The sequence below is a fragment of the Lissotriton helveticus genome, chromosome 1_2 (assembly GCF_964261635.1).
Source record: "Lissotriton helveticus chromosome 1_2, aLisHel1.1, whole genome shotgun sequence".
NCBI classification, from domain to species: Eukaryota; Metazoa; Chordata; class Amphibia; order Caudata; family Salamandridae; genus Lissotriton; species Lissotriton helveticus.
Window position 1 is genome coordinate 5165662 of NC_136058.1, and position 18601 is coordinate 5184262.

Genomic DNA, 18601 nt, shown 5'->3' on the forward strand with positions numbered 1-18601 from the left:
AGAGTCCTGAATGATATTGACTCCCTTGCCTTGTAATACTTACAAATTGCTTGCTTTGAAGAAGGAGATCCAGGAGATGACCCTAAACAAAACCCTAACTCAAGAACCTCCATAGGAAGGGGGCATAGGTGTGCTTTCCAACATCTACATAGTGAAGATGTTGATGGGGAAGTGACTTGTTTAGGACCCCAAAGGTTTCCACTTTCCACCTATGTATTTTCACTATCAGATTTAAAAATCATGACTGTCTAAATGATTCGGCTTCTGGTGATGCAGGGAGTTTTACTGCCCACATTAGACTTCCAGAATGAATTCTTGCATGTACACATTTTTAAGGTAGCATAGTGAGTTGTCTCATCTGTGAGCATTGGACAGTGTGGGTGCTTCACTCTTTTACTAATCTGTCAAAATCATCTGCATGTTTACTCAATAAGATCCAAGCTCCCTTTTATATGCATTCTTCTCAAATAAAAGACACACAGATGATGGACAGAATGCAGAGCAAATCAAACATCTCCCCCAGTCAATAGATCTTGATTAAATCCATCGTTCTTTTGCTCACTATGCCACCCCAGTTTAGACCCAACCATATGCAAATCACTCTAGACCCTGTGAATCATGGGAACAGTCCAGACGGAACTGCCAAGCCAGGTCCTCCTTGGACCTGAAACAAGCATCCTGGGACCGGTTTCGGGGCATCACCCCTCATCAGCCAGGCTAGCTTGAATCCAATGGCAGAGTGAGCCCGGGACCAACATCTGGGCATACCCAGTGCACTAAGGGCCAGAAAGCAAAAGACGCACAGATAATGGACATAATGAGGAGCAAGTCAAACATTCTCCCCAGTTAAATATAAATTATATATACGCGTCGGCAAATTGTACTCGGTGTGGCATGCCGAGTTCACGCCATAAAAGGATTGTCATCCAACCTTCATGGAGTGCGTTTTCAATTTCAGGGCAATGATTGAAATATATATATATATATATATATATATATATATATATATATATATATATATATATATATATATATATGTATGTATATATATATATATTCTGGACTCCGCTGTCTCGCCTTGCTCCGGGATAACACCAGCCAGGGCATAAAGAAGCTCACGGACACGGACCAATGAAGTTTTCCTTTACCGTTTATTGCAGTGCAGGTTAGTCAAAGACGTTTCGGCTCCACGAGCCTTGTTCACATGACGGATAGTGGATATGCAATTGTTTTTGACACTGCTGACAACAGAATAATAGCGTCATTGGTGTGTATATATATAAATATATATATATGTATGTATGTATATATATATATATATATATATATATATATTTTTATATATATATATACTCCTATCCATCCCTAAACCCTAAAATACCTTTACCAAACTATACCCATGCTCCTACCCATCCCTAAAAATATTATTTATGTATAAATATATATATATATATATATATATATATATATATATATATATATATATATATATATATAGATATATAGATATAGATATACGTATATATAATTATATAAGTGAACAAGGCGGCAACGCCGAAACGCGTCTAAGCAGACACTGATCCTTGAATAAAAGTTTGGATTCAGACCCACGGAGTCAGCGCCTTCTTCCAATCGTACAAGTATGGTATGAAAGAATATATAATTATATATAGATATATGCGTGTGGGTGTACATATATATGTGTGTGTGTATATATATGTATAGATAGATAGATAGATAGATAGATAGATAGATAGATAGATAGATAGATAGATAGATAGATAGATAGATAGATAGATAGATAGATAGATAGATAGATAGATAGATAGATAGATAGATAGATTTAAGGTTTTAGGTGTAGGGTTTGGTGGATGTATTAAATTTAGGATTGTGTAGTAGTTTTGAGATGGGTAGGGTAGGGGGTATAGTTTAGTGAGGTATTTTAGAGTGTAGGAATGGGTAGGGGTATAAGGTGGTAAGGTTTTTTTTAGGGTTCATGGGTGGGTAGGAGTATAGGGTGGTAAGGATATTTTTAGGGTTTATGGGGTGGGTAAGAATATCAGGTGTAAAGGTGGTTTTTAGGGTTTAGGAGTGGGTAAGGGTATTTTTAGGGCTTAATGATTCAGGAATGGGCAAAGGTATTGAGTAGTAAGGGTATTTATAGGGATTCTAGGGTTTAGGGATGGGTAGGGGTAACTAAAAAAGGGATGGTTTCTGGGGTCTCCCCCAAAATATAAATTATATATATATATATGTGTGTATAGTCAAAACAGAGTTACCCCTAATGGAAGAGCCACTTTCAAGTAGGTGAAAATCTCCTTTATTTGTATCACGAAGGCTGCACACCAGAGGAAAAGAATACATCAAAATTAAATGCCGTGCTGTTGCCAGACGCGTTTCAAGCCTGACGGTTCAAGTAATCACATCATCCCACGGAGGAAGTATCAAGGTGTATTGTGTGTTACTTAAGACCACCTCACTGGAGGACAAGCAGTGCAGCAAGTCGGACTTTGTAACTACGAAGACCAGGAGGCTAGAGTGGTAGCCACGCCCACTGGGGACTTAACATTGAATATAATTAGCTGCACTTTCACTGGTCTGATGTTCACAACCACGCCGTTGCCATTGAGAAAGGGTCAGGGGACTTGAAACGCGTCTGGCAACAACACGGCATTTAATTTTGATGGATTCTTTTCCTCTGGTGTGCAGCCTTCGTGATACAAATAAAGGAGATTTTCACCTACTTGAAAGTGGCTCTTCCATTAGGGGTAACTCTGTTTTGACTATATATGTGTGTATATGAACTTACTTTTTTAATACTTACCTTAAAAAGACTACCAATTTCGTGGTAATGCCATGCGCTGTAACAGTATGTTTGTGGTAAAGAAATGCAAGGTACAAAATACGTGGTAAAGTCCTGAATTGTGCTTTAATGTTTTGTAATGCCATACAAGCCTCACAAGATAAGATAATAAACATTGGTTTGATGTTGGTAGATACTGGGTATTTACATGTCACAGTTTTCTGAGTTCAGGGTGTTTTCCTCAATGTTTGGTAAAGTTAGGGCTAACATAAGGCACTTGCTTCCACTGTTTCATTCCACTGTGTCTGGGTAAGGAGTTTGATTATAGTGATATATGCAGATAGCTGCCCACAATGGTCTATGGATGTTCTGTAATGTGGGAAAACATGTACTCAGCAGGGGGCAAATTGAGACATGATTGCAGACAGCGAGGCAGATTTACAAGCCCCTTTGTGCCACTTTTGCGTCTCTTTTCCCATGTTAAAAGTGACGCACAAGTGGTGCAAGGGGCTTGTAAATCTGCCCCTAAGTCTCTTAAGGCCTCATTCATGAGAAATGATGCATCGCTGCATGAAAGCAGTGATGCGTCACTTCTCAGTGCGCACTCCTTGCGACATACCTGATGCGTCATATTTAATGTATGACGCATCATGTCGCAAGGAGTTACAGATACGTCAGTATTTCTGACGTATCTGTAAGCACAAAAGTGACGCATTGCTGAAGTGTGTCCCAAAAGTGACGCAAGTCTAGCAATGCGTCCTTTCACATGGGGCAAGCCCCATGTGAAAGGGCCTGCGTCAGTCTTACGCCTGCTGTGAGGCAGGCGCAAGATTTTGACGCAACGGCGTCCTAGAAGTGACACAGTGAAATCTCATAGATTTCACTGCGTCACTTCTACGAGGCTTTTGGTGGGGGAACGCCCCCGCCTGCATACATTATACCTGACGCAGGTATAATGTAGCGCAGGGGTTTACAAAGTGACGCATCTGCTTAGATGCGTCACTTTGTAAATAGTGCGCAACAGGAGGCATGTTTTACGCCGCTGATGTGTCACAAAAAGTGACGCATCGGAAGCGCAAAACTGACGCAAGGCCTCATAAATGAGGCCCCTAGTCTCTGTCACGTGGCGTGCACTATATGAGCAAAAACTCTGAATAAATAAACACATCCTTAAAAAAATCCGAGGTAGAAGGCAACCCATTCAGTGCGAGTTTGAAGGGGCATTAGCTTGCTCTCTTACGATCGCACCTTTCTCAGTGTCACCCTTCATTTCAGTCTATACGTTCACACAGTTCAATTTACAATGACAAGACAAGAGAATGGCTGACGCCAAATAATAGGAATGAATGAGTAGCGTTGGTAAAGTCTCAATATGGGGTCCTTGAAGTTGGGCAGATGGTAAATAGATTTACCTTATACCCCATGAAGGCAAACAAGCAATATCAAAGACAGTAGGTCTGGCTTTTAAGTACTAACACAATCAAACTGCACTTGTGCACGCCTATGCCTGTGTGTTTGTTTGCACATAAAATACATATGGGTTTTGCCAATATTGATCAAAGCTCCTGTCCTATAAGAGAACGAATAGCCAAAGGGCAGATAACAGTCCCTATCTACAAGTGCTGAGCCGCTCTGTCACACTTGGGGTTGCACCATGCAAGAGATGTCAGCAGGTGGGCAAACATGACACTATGCAGAGCCAGTGACAACAGGGCTGGAGCCGAGCCAGAATGAGGGGTGATTGAGCGTTGGCATAAATGTAAAGTTGACACTTCCAAAGGGTGAAAGCCCCTCATGGAAATTTCAGGACACAGCACAAATCACACCGTGCCTGTCACAGCAGTGGTGGTTTTATCTTTTCGGTCTTCAGTGGTGGCAGACATGAGTCATCCAGAGTATGTGACTTTACAACGTGATCATTTACATCGCGGTATGTTACATCGCAGTTATTACAACGCAAGTCATTACAACGACTTACGCTAGAGGCGCTAGACTTAGGAATAGTATGATTTACTATTCCAACTCCAGCCTACGTAACAGTAGGGAAGGTGTTGGAATAGTAAATCATACTATTCCATAGTGTATAGTTCCATCCAGCGCAAGTCGTTGTAACGACTTGTGTTGTAATGACCGCAATGTAAATGTATTGCGGTGTAATGACCGCGTTGTAATGGTCGTTCGCTGTCATCCAGCATGGCCATCAGAGGCCCGCACAGGCATCCTCGACTCCCTCAGAGGGGGTGGGCACAAGTCCCTGACTCTCTGCTCTGGGAGTCCAGCTTTGCATTGTCTGTTGCATGGCTGGGAGATATCTCTGCTGTTGGAAAGTTGCTGCCACCAAGTGCCCGCTCGTGCTGTTGGCAAAGCTCACACCAGTTCACTCACTACCAGTGAACCACTCAAACTCTCCACATGTTCCCAACTTTGCGTATATGCTGCACTGCACAGCACTGCTGTAGTCGTTGGGTGGGATATTATTAAACATGCTCCACAATGTTTGTTCCCAGGTTAAATAATGGACACAAGTAATTCAATGGAGTTGTCAAATTGTTCTTCTGGTTCAGGAGCGAGTTCCGAGAAATATGAATTGGAGCACCAGCCTAAAAAAAAAAAAAAGTAGGCACCTGCTGCTCTGTAATAATACCTGTTGAGCACAACTGGATAACACCCACTACGAAATGGCATCGAAAAAGAGACCTTAATATTCCTGATCATACCCAAAGAAACTTTTCAATCCAAAACTCTACAATTTAGCCAAGTGAGACAACAATCCCTAGGGAGCCACAGCAGATCCCAGCCACTGTGACAGAGAAAAACAGCAAATTCGCACCACCAAAAACTACTACCTAAGTAAGGGGTTTATTTACAAGCCTCTTGCGCCACTTTTGTGTCATTTTTAATATGGTAAAAGTGACGTACCGGCGACGCAAGAGCCTTGTAAATAAGCCCCTAAGTGAATACATAGGCTAATTTGAAAGACAGATAAGAAGCACCAAAGACAAATTTAAAAGACAGATTAGTAACACAGAGGGAAAATTAAATGCTTCATAAACGCGAGACAGAAGCAACACTGAGTATCCTCCAAGGGCTCATTTACCAGCCCCTTGCGCCGACGTTGCGTCATTTTAATATGGGAAAAGTGACGTACCGGCGACGCAAAGGCCTTGCAAAAAAGCCCCCCAGACCTTATATGTTGCAGTCACCTGAACAATCCCTGACTTCATAACTTGCCGGTGAATACAAGCTGCCAGTGTGAAAACCAAAAAATAACTTCGCCAAATATGGTCAGACAAAGGCTAGCCCCACAAAGCAAGGAGGATGTGACTAAAATGGGGTCCAGTTGGCATGGTTGGATCACGGATGGCAGCCCAATCTGCTCAGAAAGGTGATCCCTAGCCAGCAATCCCGGGGAAATTCCAGTGTCTCTAAGTGATGTCCGTCAGCTTGCGACAGCACAAGAGACACAAAGCAGATGTATTGCTTTCTAGGAAAAGAAACAAGCGTTTCAACAACAGAACACTAGAGCCATCTAGTGGCAGCAAATCAATTTGCTTGAAGAAAAGTATCTACGAAAATGGGAACATTTCGAACGCTGTAGCTAGCCTGCTAATAATAAGTATTCTGCTAAGCTTTATAGGAAAATAGCAACAGCGTCAGAGGAGGTAATAAATCGCTAGCTTAAAAGGCGCAGAGGAGCGTTTTCTTAAGGAACACTAGATCATGAGCCAAATTTATCAATGCTCTGCGCCAGCTTTACGTTACAAGGGGACAGATTTACAATAAACTAACACAGCACGGTGCAGCAAGTCATTAGTTTAAAAAGCACAGTGATGGGACATATTTACAACAATATGTTGCATCCCTGTGCTTCCCCCTGCGCTGGCGCACAAACTGCTGCCATGCTCTGACGCCGACACCTTTGCATCATGGTGCAAGGGCGCCTGCGTCGTGGGGAGATTGTTTTTGTTCAGGTAGGGTTCCCTTCCTGCACATAAACAATCTGAAATGCCGTTTTTCAACTTATATGTGTGCTGCATTAACACAGATAGAAGTTGAAAAACAGCATTGTTTCAATGATTGTTTATGGGCAGGAAGGGAACCCTTCCGGAACAAAAACAATCATTAGAGGTGATTTCCTCCTTCTATGTGTGCTGCGGAATGCAGCACATATAGAAACAGGAAACAAAAACGAGGAGAAATAAATACATTTATCCTCGTTGCGTCTTCCTATGCCTCCCCTGGGGAGGTGTTGCATTCACACGCATTTTCAGATTTACGATTCCTCGTAAATCTGGAAATGTGTCAGGTTCCATGGGTGTTGCGTGGGAACACTCACAGCAACACCCTTGGAACACCCCTTTCACGCAAAGTGCTGCATGCAAAGGGGCCATATTTACAAGGACAGGAAAAGCCACGTGGCTTTTCCTGTCCTTCTAAATTTGGGGCAGGCAAATAAGCTGCCAGTGCGTCACAATAGTGACGTACTGGCAGGCAAGAGGCTTGTAAATCTGCCCAAAATGCTGCAAACCAGTGCAGAGTGTGGATTATGGTATTTAGAGGCTTAAATATGAGACCCACGCGTCACTTTTGTTCCACGTAAGGTGGTACATGTGCGACGCAGGGTTGTCATACAGATTTATGAAGCGACGCAAAGCCACTCTGCGTGGCTTTGTGTGGCCTCATTAATCATGAGTAAGTCGACGCAACGCAAACTGCTGCGTCAGCTTACTCTGTGTCCGGGAGGCTTTCCATGGGCGTTGGAGTGGCTTTTCCCAAATTACTGGATTACTAATTAATGACTTAAGAAATACTACCAACAACCACACTTACGAATAAAGTGAGTGACCATCTTAAAAAAAGGTTGGGGTGCACAGGGAACCAACTTTCATCATAAATTGCAGAATTCAATACTATCGCAAAGTATCTCAACAACTTGCTGGAAGCCTAATAACTGTGGTGGTATTTAGGATGATGAAATCAAAGAATGTATTCAAGAACCAAGCAATATTCTTTGAAAGTAAATACAAGTACTATTCAACTCTTGATTTTCGGTCACCTCCTGATCACCTCTTTAATTCCGGCGGAGCCCGAACCGCATGGCCAAATCCCGGGGCAGCTGCACCGACAGCTATAGGGGAGACTGGCTCTGGCACACCGCTTTGGCCGTCACCTACCCAGCCGGATCTCGGATATATATCTCGCATTTTCTCCGCTGCTGTCTCCTTCCAATTTGGTCTCCCAGCTCCCCCTGTTCTTCTTGAATTTATACTCGTCCGGCGGAGCCCGAACCGCATGGCCGAATCCCGGTGGAGCTGCACCGACAGCTATACGAGAGATTGGCCCTGGCACACCACCTTGGCCGTCACCTCCCCAGCCGGACTTCGGACATATGTCTCGCCTTTTTCTCCGCTGCTACCTCCTTCCAATTGACTGCCAGCTCCCACAGTTCTATTTGAATCCTGACACTCGACTTGCCACTAACTGTATCGAATTTGTAATTTTTCTGTAATTAATGTGAAATTTCTGTAACTCGTAACACGCTGTTTCCTTATGTAAAGCGCTCTGATACCTCGGGTCTAACTAGCGCTATATAAAACTCTAAAAATAAAATAAATAAAATAAATACATTTGCTTTAACTTTAAATTCACTCGAGAATCTGCTGGCCAGTGAAACTATTGTCAGTATAAAGTAATGGGGTAACCCAGTTAAGTGCAGAGCCTGGGGATTCGTACATTAAGTGAGCAGTGGTTCTGCCACCTATTAGCTTTAGAAAGTGTGATTTTTTTTTAATAAAATGGGTCCCTCTATTAAGATGAGACTAGCATTCAATGAAACATGTCCAATTTAAAGTCCAAACAAACGAAACTCATGTACTCCTGAGTCAGTATATGATTTTATAGTAAATAAATGGAAACTATGTCCAAAAAAATGAGAACAATACAATTATATACACACACAGATATACACTAAACAATTACACTTAAATTGGTGACATGAAGTGAAAACATATCACAACATATCACAACACAATATATACATAATGAATGAACATATATTCAAGACACACATTTAAACACAGTGTGAAACATATGAAAATGTGATTCAATCCAACTAGCAAATAGTCTAGTTATTCTCAATTTATGGCTACAACAGCACGGCAACTTGTAAAAATATAAGGATGGTTGACCTGTCAAAAAATAAAATAAGGCTGTCACCGCTAATGTCCAGAAGGAGCATTTGCAAAATTTTCGCACGATGAGCCCTTGCAGGGACTGTACCTGATTCAAAAGTAGCATCAATATTCTGCTGATGGATTGGTCATTGGCACTGTGTGCCTGCAAATCTAAGAATAGATGGTTGTTTTAATCATAATGTTTGGACATAATCTAGTCAGGAACCATAAGTACATTTAAAAACTTCATATCATGACTTCATGAGTCACTAACCTCCGGTGTCTGGTGCTCGGGGTCTTCATTGGTTACTGCCCTTTACTTCGTGGCAATGTTTGTCGGGCCTGCCACCTTCAGACAAACCTAGCTTATGGCAACAAGGCTTATAACTTGCCTTTCAGTACTCTGCAAAGTAACAGAAAGTTAATGAAATCGTGTTATATCTGCCACAACGCGGTAGAGATGCTGAGATTGACGTCTTACCTCAAGCCTTCAATGTCTTAGACTGGAAATCTGGAAGCTGACCGGGTGCCTCCGATCCCTTCCCTAAAATACATTCTTTTGCTGGCGTAAAACGTGTCAGTAGCAACCTCGTGTGAGGATGCTACATGAATTGCACGGCTGCCCTGTGGTGGGGATCTGCTCAAAAGAACATGCCTCGGTGAAGCCTAGGGAATAAGGCTAAACTCCCGGGTAGGATCGGGTTGGATTGTAAAAAGCTTATATATGTTCGAAAAAGCATCAGACAAAGAGTACTGTGCTGAACTTTAAAGGCCAAGGTTGTAGGCCAGTCAGTAGGTCATACTATTTATGCAGGCCATACACTTCGATTCTGGTTGGCCCAATTTGGTTGGAGCTAGTGTCACAAAGGCAGATCAGTATGATAGGTGTAAACGTGCTTTTTGTGTTTCGCATATAGTATTGGTGACATATTTAGGTTGAAAATATACGATAGCAGCACATATACAAATAATTATAACATATTAAGCTTCCGTATCTCATATGGACACCTAATGGTTGCTGATAGTGAACCCCCTCTGGGATTTGGCAGTATCTTCTCAAGTACCCACCATTCTATGTTGTTGCTAGAGTATTGTTTCTCATTGAATTGTTCAACTAGCGGGGCACCCTGTACCTTACAGCAAATGCGTGAACAGTGTTGTAGGATACGTGCCTTTACTTTCTGTTTCGTCTGTCCTACATATACATTTTTTAACAGGGACACTTGATCAAATAGATTACGTCCTGGCTGTTACAATTTGTGTGATGGTCTAAGTTGAATTTCTTGCCATTGTGTACAAATTTCTTTTGCTCCACAGTGAGCTCACAGGCTTTTCACCGTCCGCATTTAAAATGCCCTTGTATCGGTGGCAACATCAATAGAAATGTTACCCTTGCAGTCTCCTTAAGAGATCAGCAGAATATTGATGCTACTTTTGAATCAGGTACAGTCCCTGCAAGGGCTTATCTTTCGAGAATTGTGTGTATGCTCCTGGACATTAGCGGTGACAGCCTTAATTTATTTTTTGACAGGTCAACCATCCTTATATTTTTACAAGTTGCCATGCTGTTGTAGGCATAAATTTGGTATCAAAGGTGAACAGAGACATGTGGTCTCTCCACAAATAATTATTACTGTCCAAACTCCGTCCAAATGCTAAAGTGCCTCATTTCTTTCTAACAAGCCACACACAGACCTTATCTATAGTCCTGAAGAAGACCCCCCTCAGACGATAACAATAGCGCTCTATTGTCCAGTGGTCGAAACGTCGACGTATACCATCAAGTGTTAATGAGCACCCATAATAATTGAGAATAACTAGACTATTTGCTAGTTGGGTTGAATCACATTTTCATATGTTTCACACCGTGTTTAAATGTGTGTCTTGAATATATGTTCAGTCGTTATGTATATATTGTGTTGTGATATGTAAATATATTTTTTATTCACGTCACCAATTTAAGTGTAATTATTTAGTGTATATCTGTGTGTGTGTATATAATTGTTTTGTTCTCATTTTTTGAGTACATAGTTTCCATGTATTTACTATAAATTCATATACTGACTCAGGAGTACATGAGTTTCGTTTGTTTGGACTATAAATTGGACATGTTTTATCGAATGCTAGTCTCATCTTAATAGAGGGACCAAGTTTATAAATATTTTTCATGCTTTCTAAAGCTAATAGGTGGTAGAATCACTGTTCACTTAATGTCCAGTGAAACTAAGCAGGCTGTTCCAAATTCCACTAACTGGCTCCAATTTGAGCCAGTTCTATGAAAGAAAAAATAGGAAATTATAAAAGAGCTCAAGAAACACCGGCAGATTACAAACGTAACCTCAACACCATCAATAGAAACACACAGAGAGTCTTAATGAACGATAATGATCTTTCCTCCAAAGAGACATAGCGAAAGCAGAGTGCTGCTGTGTTACTTCTGCTGTGATTCTCCATCATACCCAGTCCGGGTTTTGCTCCAATATGAGTACGGAAACGGCACTGCTGGAGATCACTGAATCCATTAAGGAGGTTTTGTACAATGGAGGGAAGGCAAAGCTGGTTTTGCTAGATTTGTCGGCAGCTTTCGATACTGTCCCTCACAGCCGTCTCCTTTTAAGACTCCAGGAGATTGGCTTGAGAGGGACGGTATTCAGTTGGCTTGCGTCTTTTCTATCTGACCGCCAACAATCAATCTGGGCCCCTCCACTTTCAGCCCCTATTCCACCTTTGGAGGTAGGAGTCCCTCAGGGGTCTATTCTAAGTCCTACTCTCTTTAATATATATATGTCACCCTTGGCTGTGCTAGTGGAGTCTTATGGAGCCCAGATTGTGTCATACGCCGATGATACGCTGCTGCTTTTTACCTGCGACAAGAATACTGACTTCAACGGCGTTAACATCAAGAGTTGCCTTGAGGCGGTTTTCGCGTGGTTCCATCTGAATCAACTAAAATGCAATTCTGACAAATCTGAGGTTCTCTTTTTCGGTTGCCCCCCGGATTTAAACTGGAAATCCTGGTGGCCAGCTGACATGTTTCCTCCCTCTGCCGCGACCCCCATGGCGAAAAATCTGGGTGTGGACAATGGATTGACTCTTAAACCCCAGATTCTTGGTGTAGTGGGACAATGTTTCGGCCTTTTAAAAACCCTTAGGAAATTTCTACCCTTTCTGTCACATGTTCATAGGCGGATCACGGTACAGGCCTTGATTGAATCATGATTGGACTATGCTAACGTACTCTATCTAGGCCTCCTGGAGTATCTTCTTGCGCGTCTACAATCTGTCCAAAACACAGCCGCAAGAGCTATTTTTGGCCTCAGTCGCAGGTCCAATACCTCTGCTCTTCTAAATATGCTTCATTGGCTGCCGGTGCGTAAACGCATTCTCTTTAAAACTCTTACTATGGCGTTCAAATCTCTTCACGGCACCGGCGCCTTTTACTTAAGGAAGAGAGTTCACTTCTACCATCCTTCCAGAGCCCTTCGGTCATCCTCCCAAGTGTTGGCTACTGTTCCGAAAATCAAACAAGTCCGCATTGGACTTTTGGCACCTCAATTTTGGAATTAATTGCCTCTGTCTCTCAGGAAACTAGACAGTCTGCTCTCCTTAAGGAGGGAGCTCAAGACGTGGCTGTTTGGTCAGTAGTCTTCTGTGTTCTTCTCGGTTTTGGCTCTGCAGATCTTATAGCGCCGGGACACTCTGCCCGAGTAGCTGAGCGCTTTATAAGACAACCATTAACATAACATTAACATAACTTATTACGTCACTGCATTCAAATTAATGCTTGCAATACAACTTTGAGGAATGATGAACAGGTTGAAGATGGATGCTGGAACTAGCAAGTTCTTAGAAAAAAAGCAGTGAGTAAGGTCACTTTAATCAAATGCTGACAATTTAGCATCTACAGCCAACAAGCCTAAACTTCATTAAACGAGAGGCGAAATCACAAGACAATTGGCTGCTAGAGATGCAGCAGCAAAGACCATTTTGCACATGATAAACGTAAAACGTCCTGCCGTAAAATAATGCTGCTCAAATTGTGGCATTATTGGGCACTTTGCCAGACTGTGTAAGGAGAAAAAGAACAATCCTACAGTGAAATGTATTTTCAACATTTCAGACTGTTCATCAGCATTATAATATAATAGTGATGTACTATGTGGCCTAGGCAAAGAATCAAATGCCATAGGCCCTAGTACTAGTTCAAGGAGCAAACCAGTGTGCTCAATCATTCTGGGAGCTGTACCCGTGAATGTAGTGGCAAATTCTGGATCTCCCTAGACCATCACTCAGTATGGGCTAACAACTTTGAAAGTGTTTTAGGGAAGGATTTAATACCTTCTTTAATACACCCTGAGAGCTTTACTCAAGAACCCTGACCCATCATTCGGTATTGAGTAGTAAAATCCAAATTTAGAGGAGAGATAGTGAACGAAAATGATATGTTATATGGAAAATGGACCTTCTGTTTTGGGTTTGAGCAATCAGAGAAATGTAGGGTTCACGCTAAATCCCAATAGTGCTGATCAAGTGTTGTTATTAAATAACAATGATTTTTCCCACATCAGCTGCTTTATAAAGAAACATTGGTGAACCATAGGGCTTCTAGCATAAAAAATTCTAAACAGGGATGCAAACTTGTGACACTTAAAGACAGTGTGAAACATACCCTTCACTATCAGGGAAGAAGTTTAGGTGGAATTGGATAATTTAGTAAATAATATGTTTATTGAAAATATAGATGCAAGTGAATGGATACCCCTTTGGTAGTAGCAAGAAAGGCTAATGGCAAAGTAAGATTGTGCATCGATTTATGTGATAATAATATCTTGTAATATCTGGGTTGACAAATTTCCCCTGCCCAGAATCAATGAGATGCTAGCCATGACTAAAGGAATTAGGTGGTTTCTTCACTCAATCTAACCATGGCCTACCATCATACTCTTCAAAAATCATGAAGGGGTAATTCTCTTTCAGCATGAAACTCTGGTCATGGGTAGAAGAAGAGAGGAACATGATCTGACACTTAGCGGTGTACTGAAAGTATTGAATGACAATGGCTTCCTGCTGAATTCAGGAAATGTATATTTGCATAGAGATGTTTCTTATTTAGAGCATATGATTAGGGGTGTGTGAAATTTTGTATAATGTGCTTTCACCTAATTACGCAAAAGTATGGCAAAAGTATGTGAAATTATGCATAATTATGCAAAATGTAAATCCATCCTTTCATGCTTTGTTTTAGAATGAAATGCAACCCCATGGCAATATTTTGAAAGAGGATGAATTTAAGCAAGAGCACTGCAAACAACAGCTGCGTTGTTTGCAGGAAATTTATATCAGGAAAGGTGCATAATTGTGCAAAATGGCGTAAAGGCATAATTTTGGGAATTTAGAGTAACAAGCGTGATACAAAATTCCCAAAATTATGCAAATTACATAGTGCCATCAAGATTAGTTTTATAATCACTCACAATCAGTATAAGCTCTCCTACATTTTAGTGAGGACCATAGGTACAAGGTCGTTGCATAACATAAAAAAGGATCAACAAGCTTTTTAATTAAATAAAGTGCTGGTCGGCATCGCATAAAATTGTATTTACGCAAAAGAGGTATAATGTACCTCTTTCTTTGTATCTAATTAAAACTACAAAAAAACAATACATGAAGGTTAGATTGGACTGAACTACCGTAACAGAGGCAGGCTGATAAATCGTCTACTGAAAAGAAAACCCAGTATCAGAGGAATATAATTAATGCAGAATCTCACTAAAATAAGCCGATGGTGAGGGTTCATCACAAGCAGTAAATACGAGTAGTCAACCTGTATAATGGAGGGAGATATTTGACACAACCTTACATGGGATTCCAAACAACTTATCTCCACTCAAGATTTCCTTGATCCTCGTCTTGGAGATAGAAATGCAGCTGGATGGGTTTTCATATATCTCATTTAAACCTAGAGATCTCAATGTATTATTCATGTATTGTAACCAAACAATCTTGTATGCATAGTCCAGGTTTAAGCAATCGCTGAAAATACTTTGGGTCAAGTTAACCGTTTCCCTCCTGCAGATTGAGTTCCATAATAAAGTAGGTATTGCTCGCACAACATCAGAGAGGTAAGTAGCATCAAGTTCAGTATGGCACTTATAATTTGAACAATTGCCAGCAAGGGCCAGTAACCTTTTATAAAAAACAGTCCTCAAACCGTTGTAGAGGATCTATCGCCACCAACCCCCACATCCCTGCCCCATACATTGCAGTAGAAATGGCTTTAGCTGAATATACCTTTTTTATTACTTCAATGGGTTGAGACCCAAGCTTCTTAGAATTGTTGCTGTAGGCTCACCTCGAAAAGGGAGCATGAATAAATAAGGATCGTGCTAAAAAACTTAAAAAAGACATAAGTCCTCGGACAACCAACATCTGTGACGGCACTTTCAAAGAATATTAGAAAAACAAATGTGTGCTTTCTTTTGAATCTGACTTTTAATTTATTTGTCAATTCCTGAGTCCCTATGAAGTGCAATTAAACCCATACGAAGAAGTCAAATTGCAGCCTTATTTGGTATCACTATGTAATTCAAAATCTTCAATTCTCACCCCCTACATACGGGCCCTTGATGACCTCTTGCTGTTCAGGCGGGCCATCAAGACTTTTCTATTCGCTTAGCCTGTATTTTCCTACTCTGTTGTTGTTTCATTTTTCTGGCCTATTGAATGAGTTGTGTTTTGTGTACCTTGCAAAGCGCCGGGATGCCCCTTTGCTGGGGCAGCTGAGCGCGGTATAAGTGCAGATAACATAACATAACATAACTATTGAGGAGATGCATTTAATTTGGAAAAATCAAAGATTATAGAATGTCTGTAGATTTTGCCACCTGGGTTGGGAAAGGTTGTTGTTGTTGTCATAGTCTCTTTAATGAAAGCTTTCCAGTGATTACTTATTAAAACATGTAGCAGTAAAATAATGTGTTAAAATTGTTGACATGCCTTGGCCTATGGTTTGATAACGTTTTTTAAATTAGCACTGAACAAGCTGAATGCACTGGTCAGGATACCAAAGCTACCTTAGAATATGGTTAAATGTCAATGTCAGTATTCTGCTTTCTTTCATGGAACTAAATAATGTGAATCTATTGGAACTGAAATGTATTTATTAGTGATTTTGATTTTAGCTGTTGCAGCAGTTTTTAATAGCACTAGCTCTTAACTATCTTAATTGTTTTAATGTTATTGATATTGTAATGGTCTTAATTAACTGTATAATGAATACAGAAACGTTTTGTTAAAATTAAAATAATGAGGCCTAGGCAGTGTGTCATACCTAGCACGATACGACCAAGTACTGATTGTCTTGTATACTCACGTGCAAGGGGTTAGGGAGGGATAAGGGGTGGGTAGAAGGGTAGTTGGGTGGTTGGGGTTGGTGGGTGGAGAAGGGGGGGAGGTCCTTTTATTCATCTTTTATTGAATGGACTTTGCAATACAGTGAAAAAATGTGTCATGATGCTTGGTGGTGTTTTCCTGACTGTGGGGAGCCACGCCTTTCATTTTGCTTACCTACTCAATAAAAATTTGTTGTGAAAAAAAAAAATTCAATAATGAGGTGGAAATTGTTTGGCAGTTTACCAAGCCCACCTCCACCACCCATGTACACAGCTTGGTGATGGAGGGGCGAATAGTATTGAGACCAGCTCAGTTTCTCTCTAAGGTCGAAGTGAGCAGGATCTTACAGAAACTGAGCACCACAGCTTTTATTTTTATTGCTTACATAGTTTACTACCTTTTAGAACCATTCAACCTTGCTAGCATGTTTTTTAAGCAGGGAGAATATTCTTTAGAATTAATGCAGTTCTGCTGATTTCTTGTGTAATTAAATACCCACAGTGAAGTGTCTACATAACATGGACTACTCTGTAAAAAGTATTTCACAAAACCCAACGCTTTGAAATGTTAGAAAATGAAAAATAATCAAATAATAGATAAGTTAGCAACATCTTCTTCAACATTTATGAGGCAAAATACAAGACGATCCTGTGCTGTAGTTGAGAAAAATCCTTTAGTTGTACAAGTTGCTTGCAACCTGTACACAAACTTTCTCTAATCCGTTTTGTTTGCTTCAAACCTCTTTAGGGCTAATAAGTGATTTCCATATGATATTAGATGGTAACCCCTAAGGCACAAATCATACTACAATCTCAAAGTGTTCCTTGAAACCTATGTATCTGTACAAATTGTTTCCTCCATTATGCCTCCTATAGACACTTGCATGCTCTCCCACTCTGTGTGTATGTAATGTCATCCAGAATCTAGTAAGTCGATTCTACTGGTAAATATTCCTCTGTGTCCTCTGATAGGGATAGTACTCTAAGTAATGTGTGTGGCATGCTGTCAGCATGTTTTACTCTGTAAAACATGTAAATAAGAGACCTTGCTTGATTGTTTTTCTTTATCTTGTAGGTGAAGGAAATATTTTTAGGCAAAATGGTTATATTTTTGAATTTTGAGAATCTTATATTTTCTATCCATATTGTAAGTGCCTGGGCACCTTAAATGATTTCACATAGAAGCGAACGGAGGGAAGGGTGAGAGAAAGCCTACCACGAAGTGATCTTCTATCCACTAGCCAATACCTAAACACAAACAGATTCTACTGGCATTGAAATAGCCCACACTGACATCATGAATGGTTGAAGGGAGGCTCAAAAAAGGGATGTATGACATTACAACGCATGCTTTTACATCGCATGCCTTTACAACGCTGTTTTTACAACGCATGCCTTTACAACGCATAGTGCTTTGGGGTGCTGGATAGTGAATAGTTTAATTTACTATTCCAACTCCAGTCCCCGTGGATAGTAGGGAAGGTGTTGGATAGTAAATTAAACCTATTCCATATCCTAGAGCGCCCCCCCAGCGCAATGCGTTGTAATGGTTTGCGTTGTAAAAGTTGCGTCGTAAAGGCACTGCGTGGTAAAAGTTGCATTGTAAAGGATGTTTCCCTCAAAAAAGGGATCTAATCACACTATATCAACCATGATTAATCGTCCTGATCTTGAAGCCCTAATTGCTAGCTTCTAGAATATATCAAAACATCGAGCTCAGCAATATTAGCTTCCATATGCATCATCTCCATAATATCGACACAGTGTTAAGGCAAGCATATGTCAGGAAGTATAATTTACTATTGCTAACTCCAAATCGTAAATACCTCGACAATATGTTGGTAGTCAGCAATGTGGGGTCGATATAAGTGCAGATCCATATTAACAACTCAGTAGTTTGTTAGAGCACCATTGTCTGTAGTATAGTAACTTGATCAAAGTAGGAAATGTGAGAACAACCAGTCTAGCAGAGAATTATTTTGTCCTCTGAAACCCTCACAAAACAGAGGCAATGTGGCCAATACAAACTCTTTCTCAATTGCTTCATCAAATGACCCCATAGGGGTTTGGACAAAGTTTATGTTTTGACGTCCTAACTTTTATCTAGGCACCTACTGCAACTGTTCATGACTATGCATGCAGTATACACTGGAGCATACTTTTATAACCATGAAACACTGGATCTTCTCCTTCAGCACACATCAAAATAAGACAACACAACAAAGTCCTAGCAT

General features: G+C 40.8%; 1 protein-coding gene across 1 annotated transcript in view; it reads left to right on the plus strand.

Annotated features, from left to right (window-relative positions):
- Window positions 1-2268: 2268 nt before the first annotated feature.
- LOC144797641 (uncharacterized) overlaps window positions 2269-18601 on the plus strand; it is a 353681-nt gene continuing 337348 nt past the window's right edge. Inside the window, exon 1 of the mRNA XM_078668345.1 lies at window positions 2269-2303. Coding sequence (XP_078524471.1) covers window positions 2285-2303 — 19 coding nt within the window. The 5' untranslated portion in view covers window positions 2269-2284. The remainder of the gene's footprint in view (window positions 2304-18601) is intronic.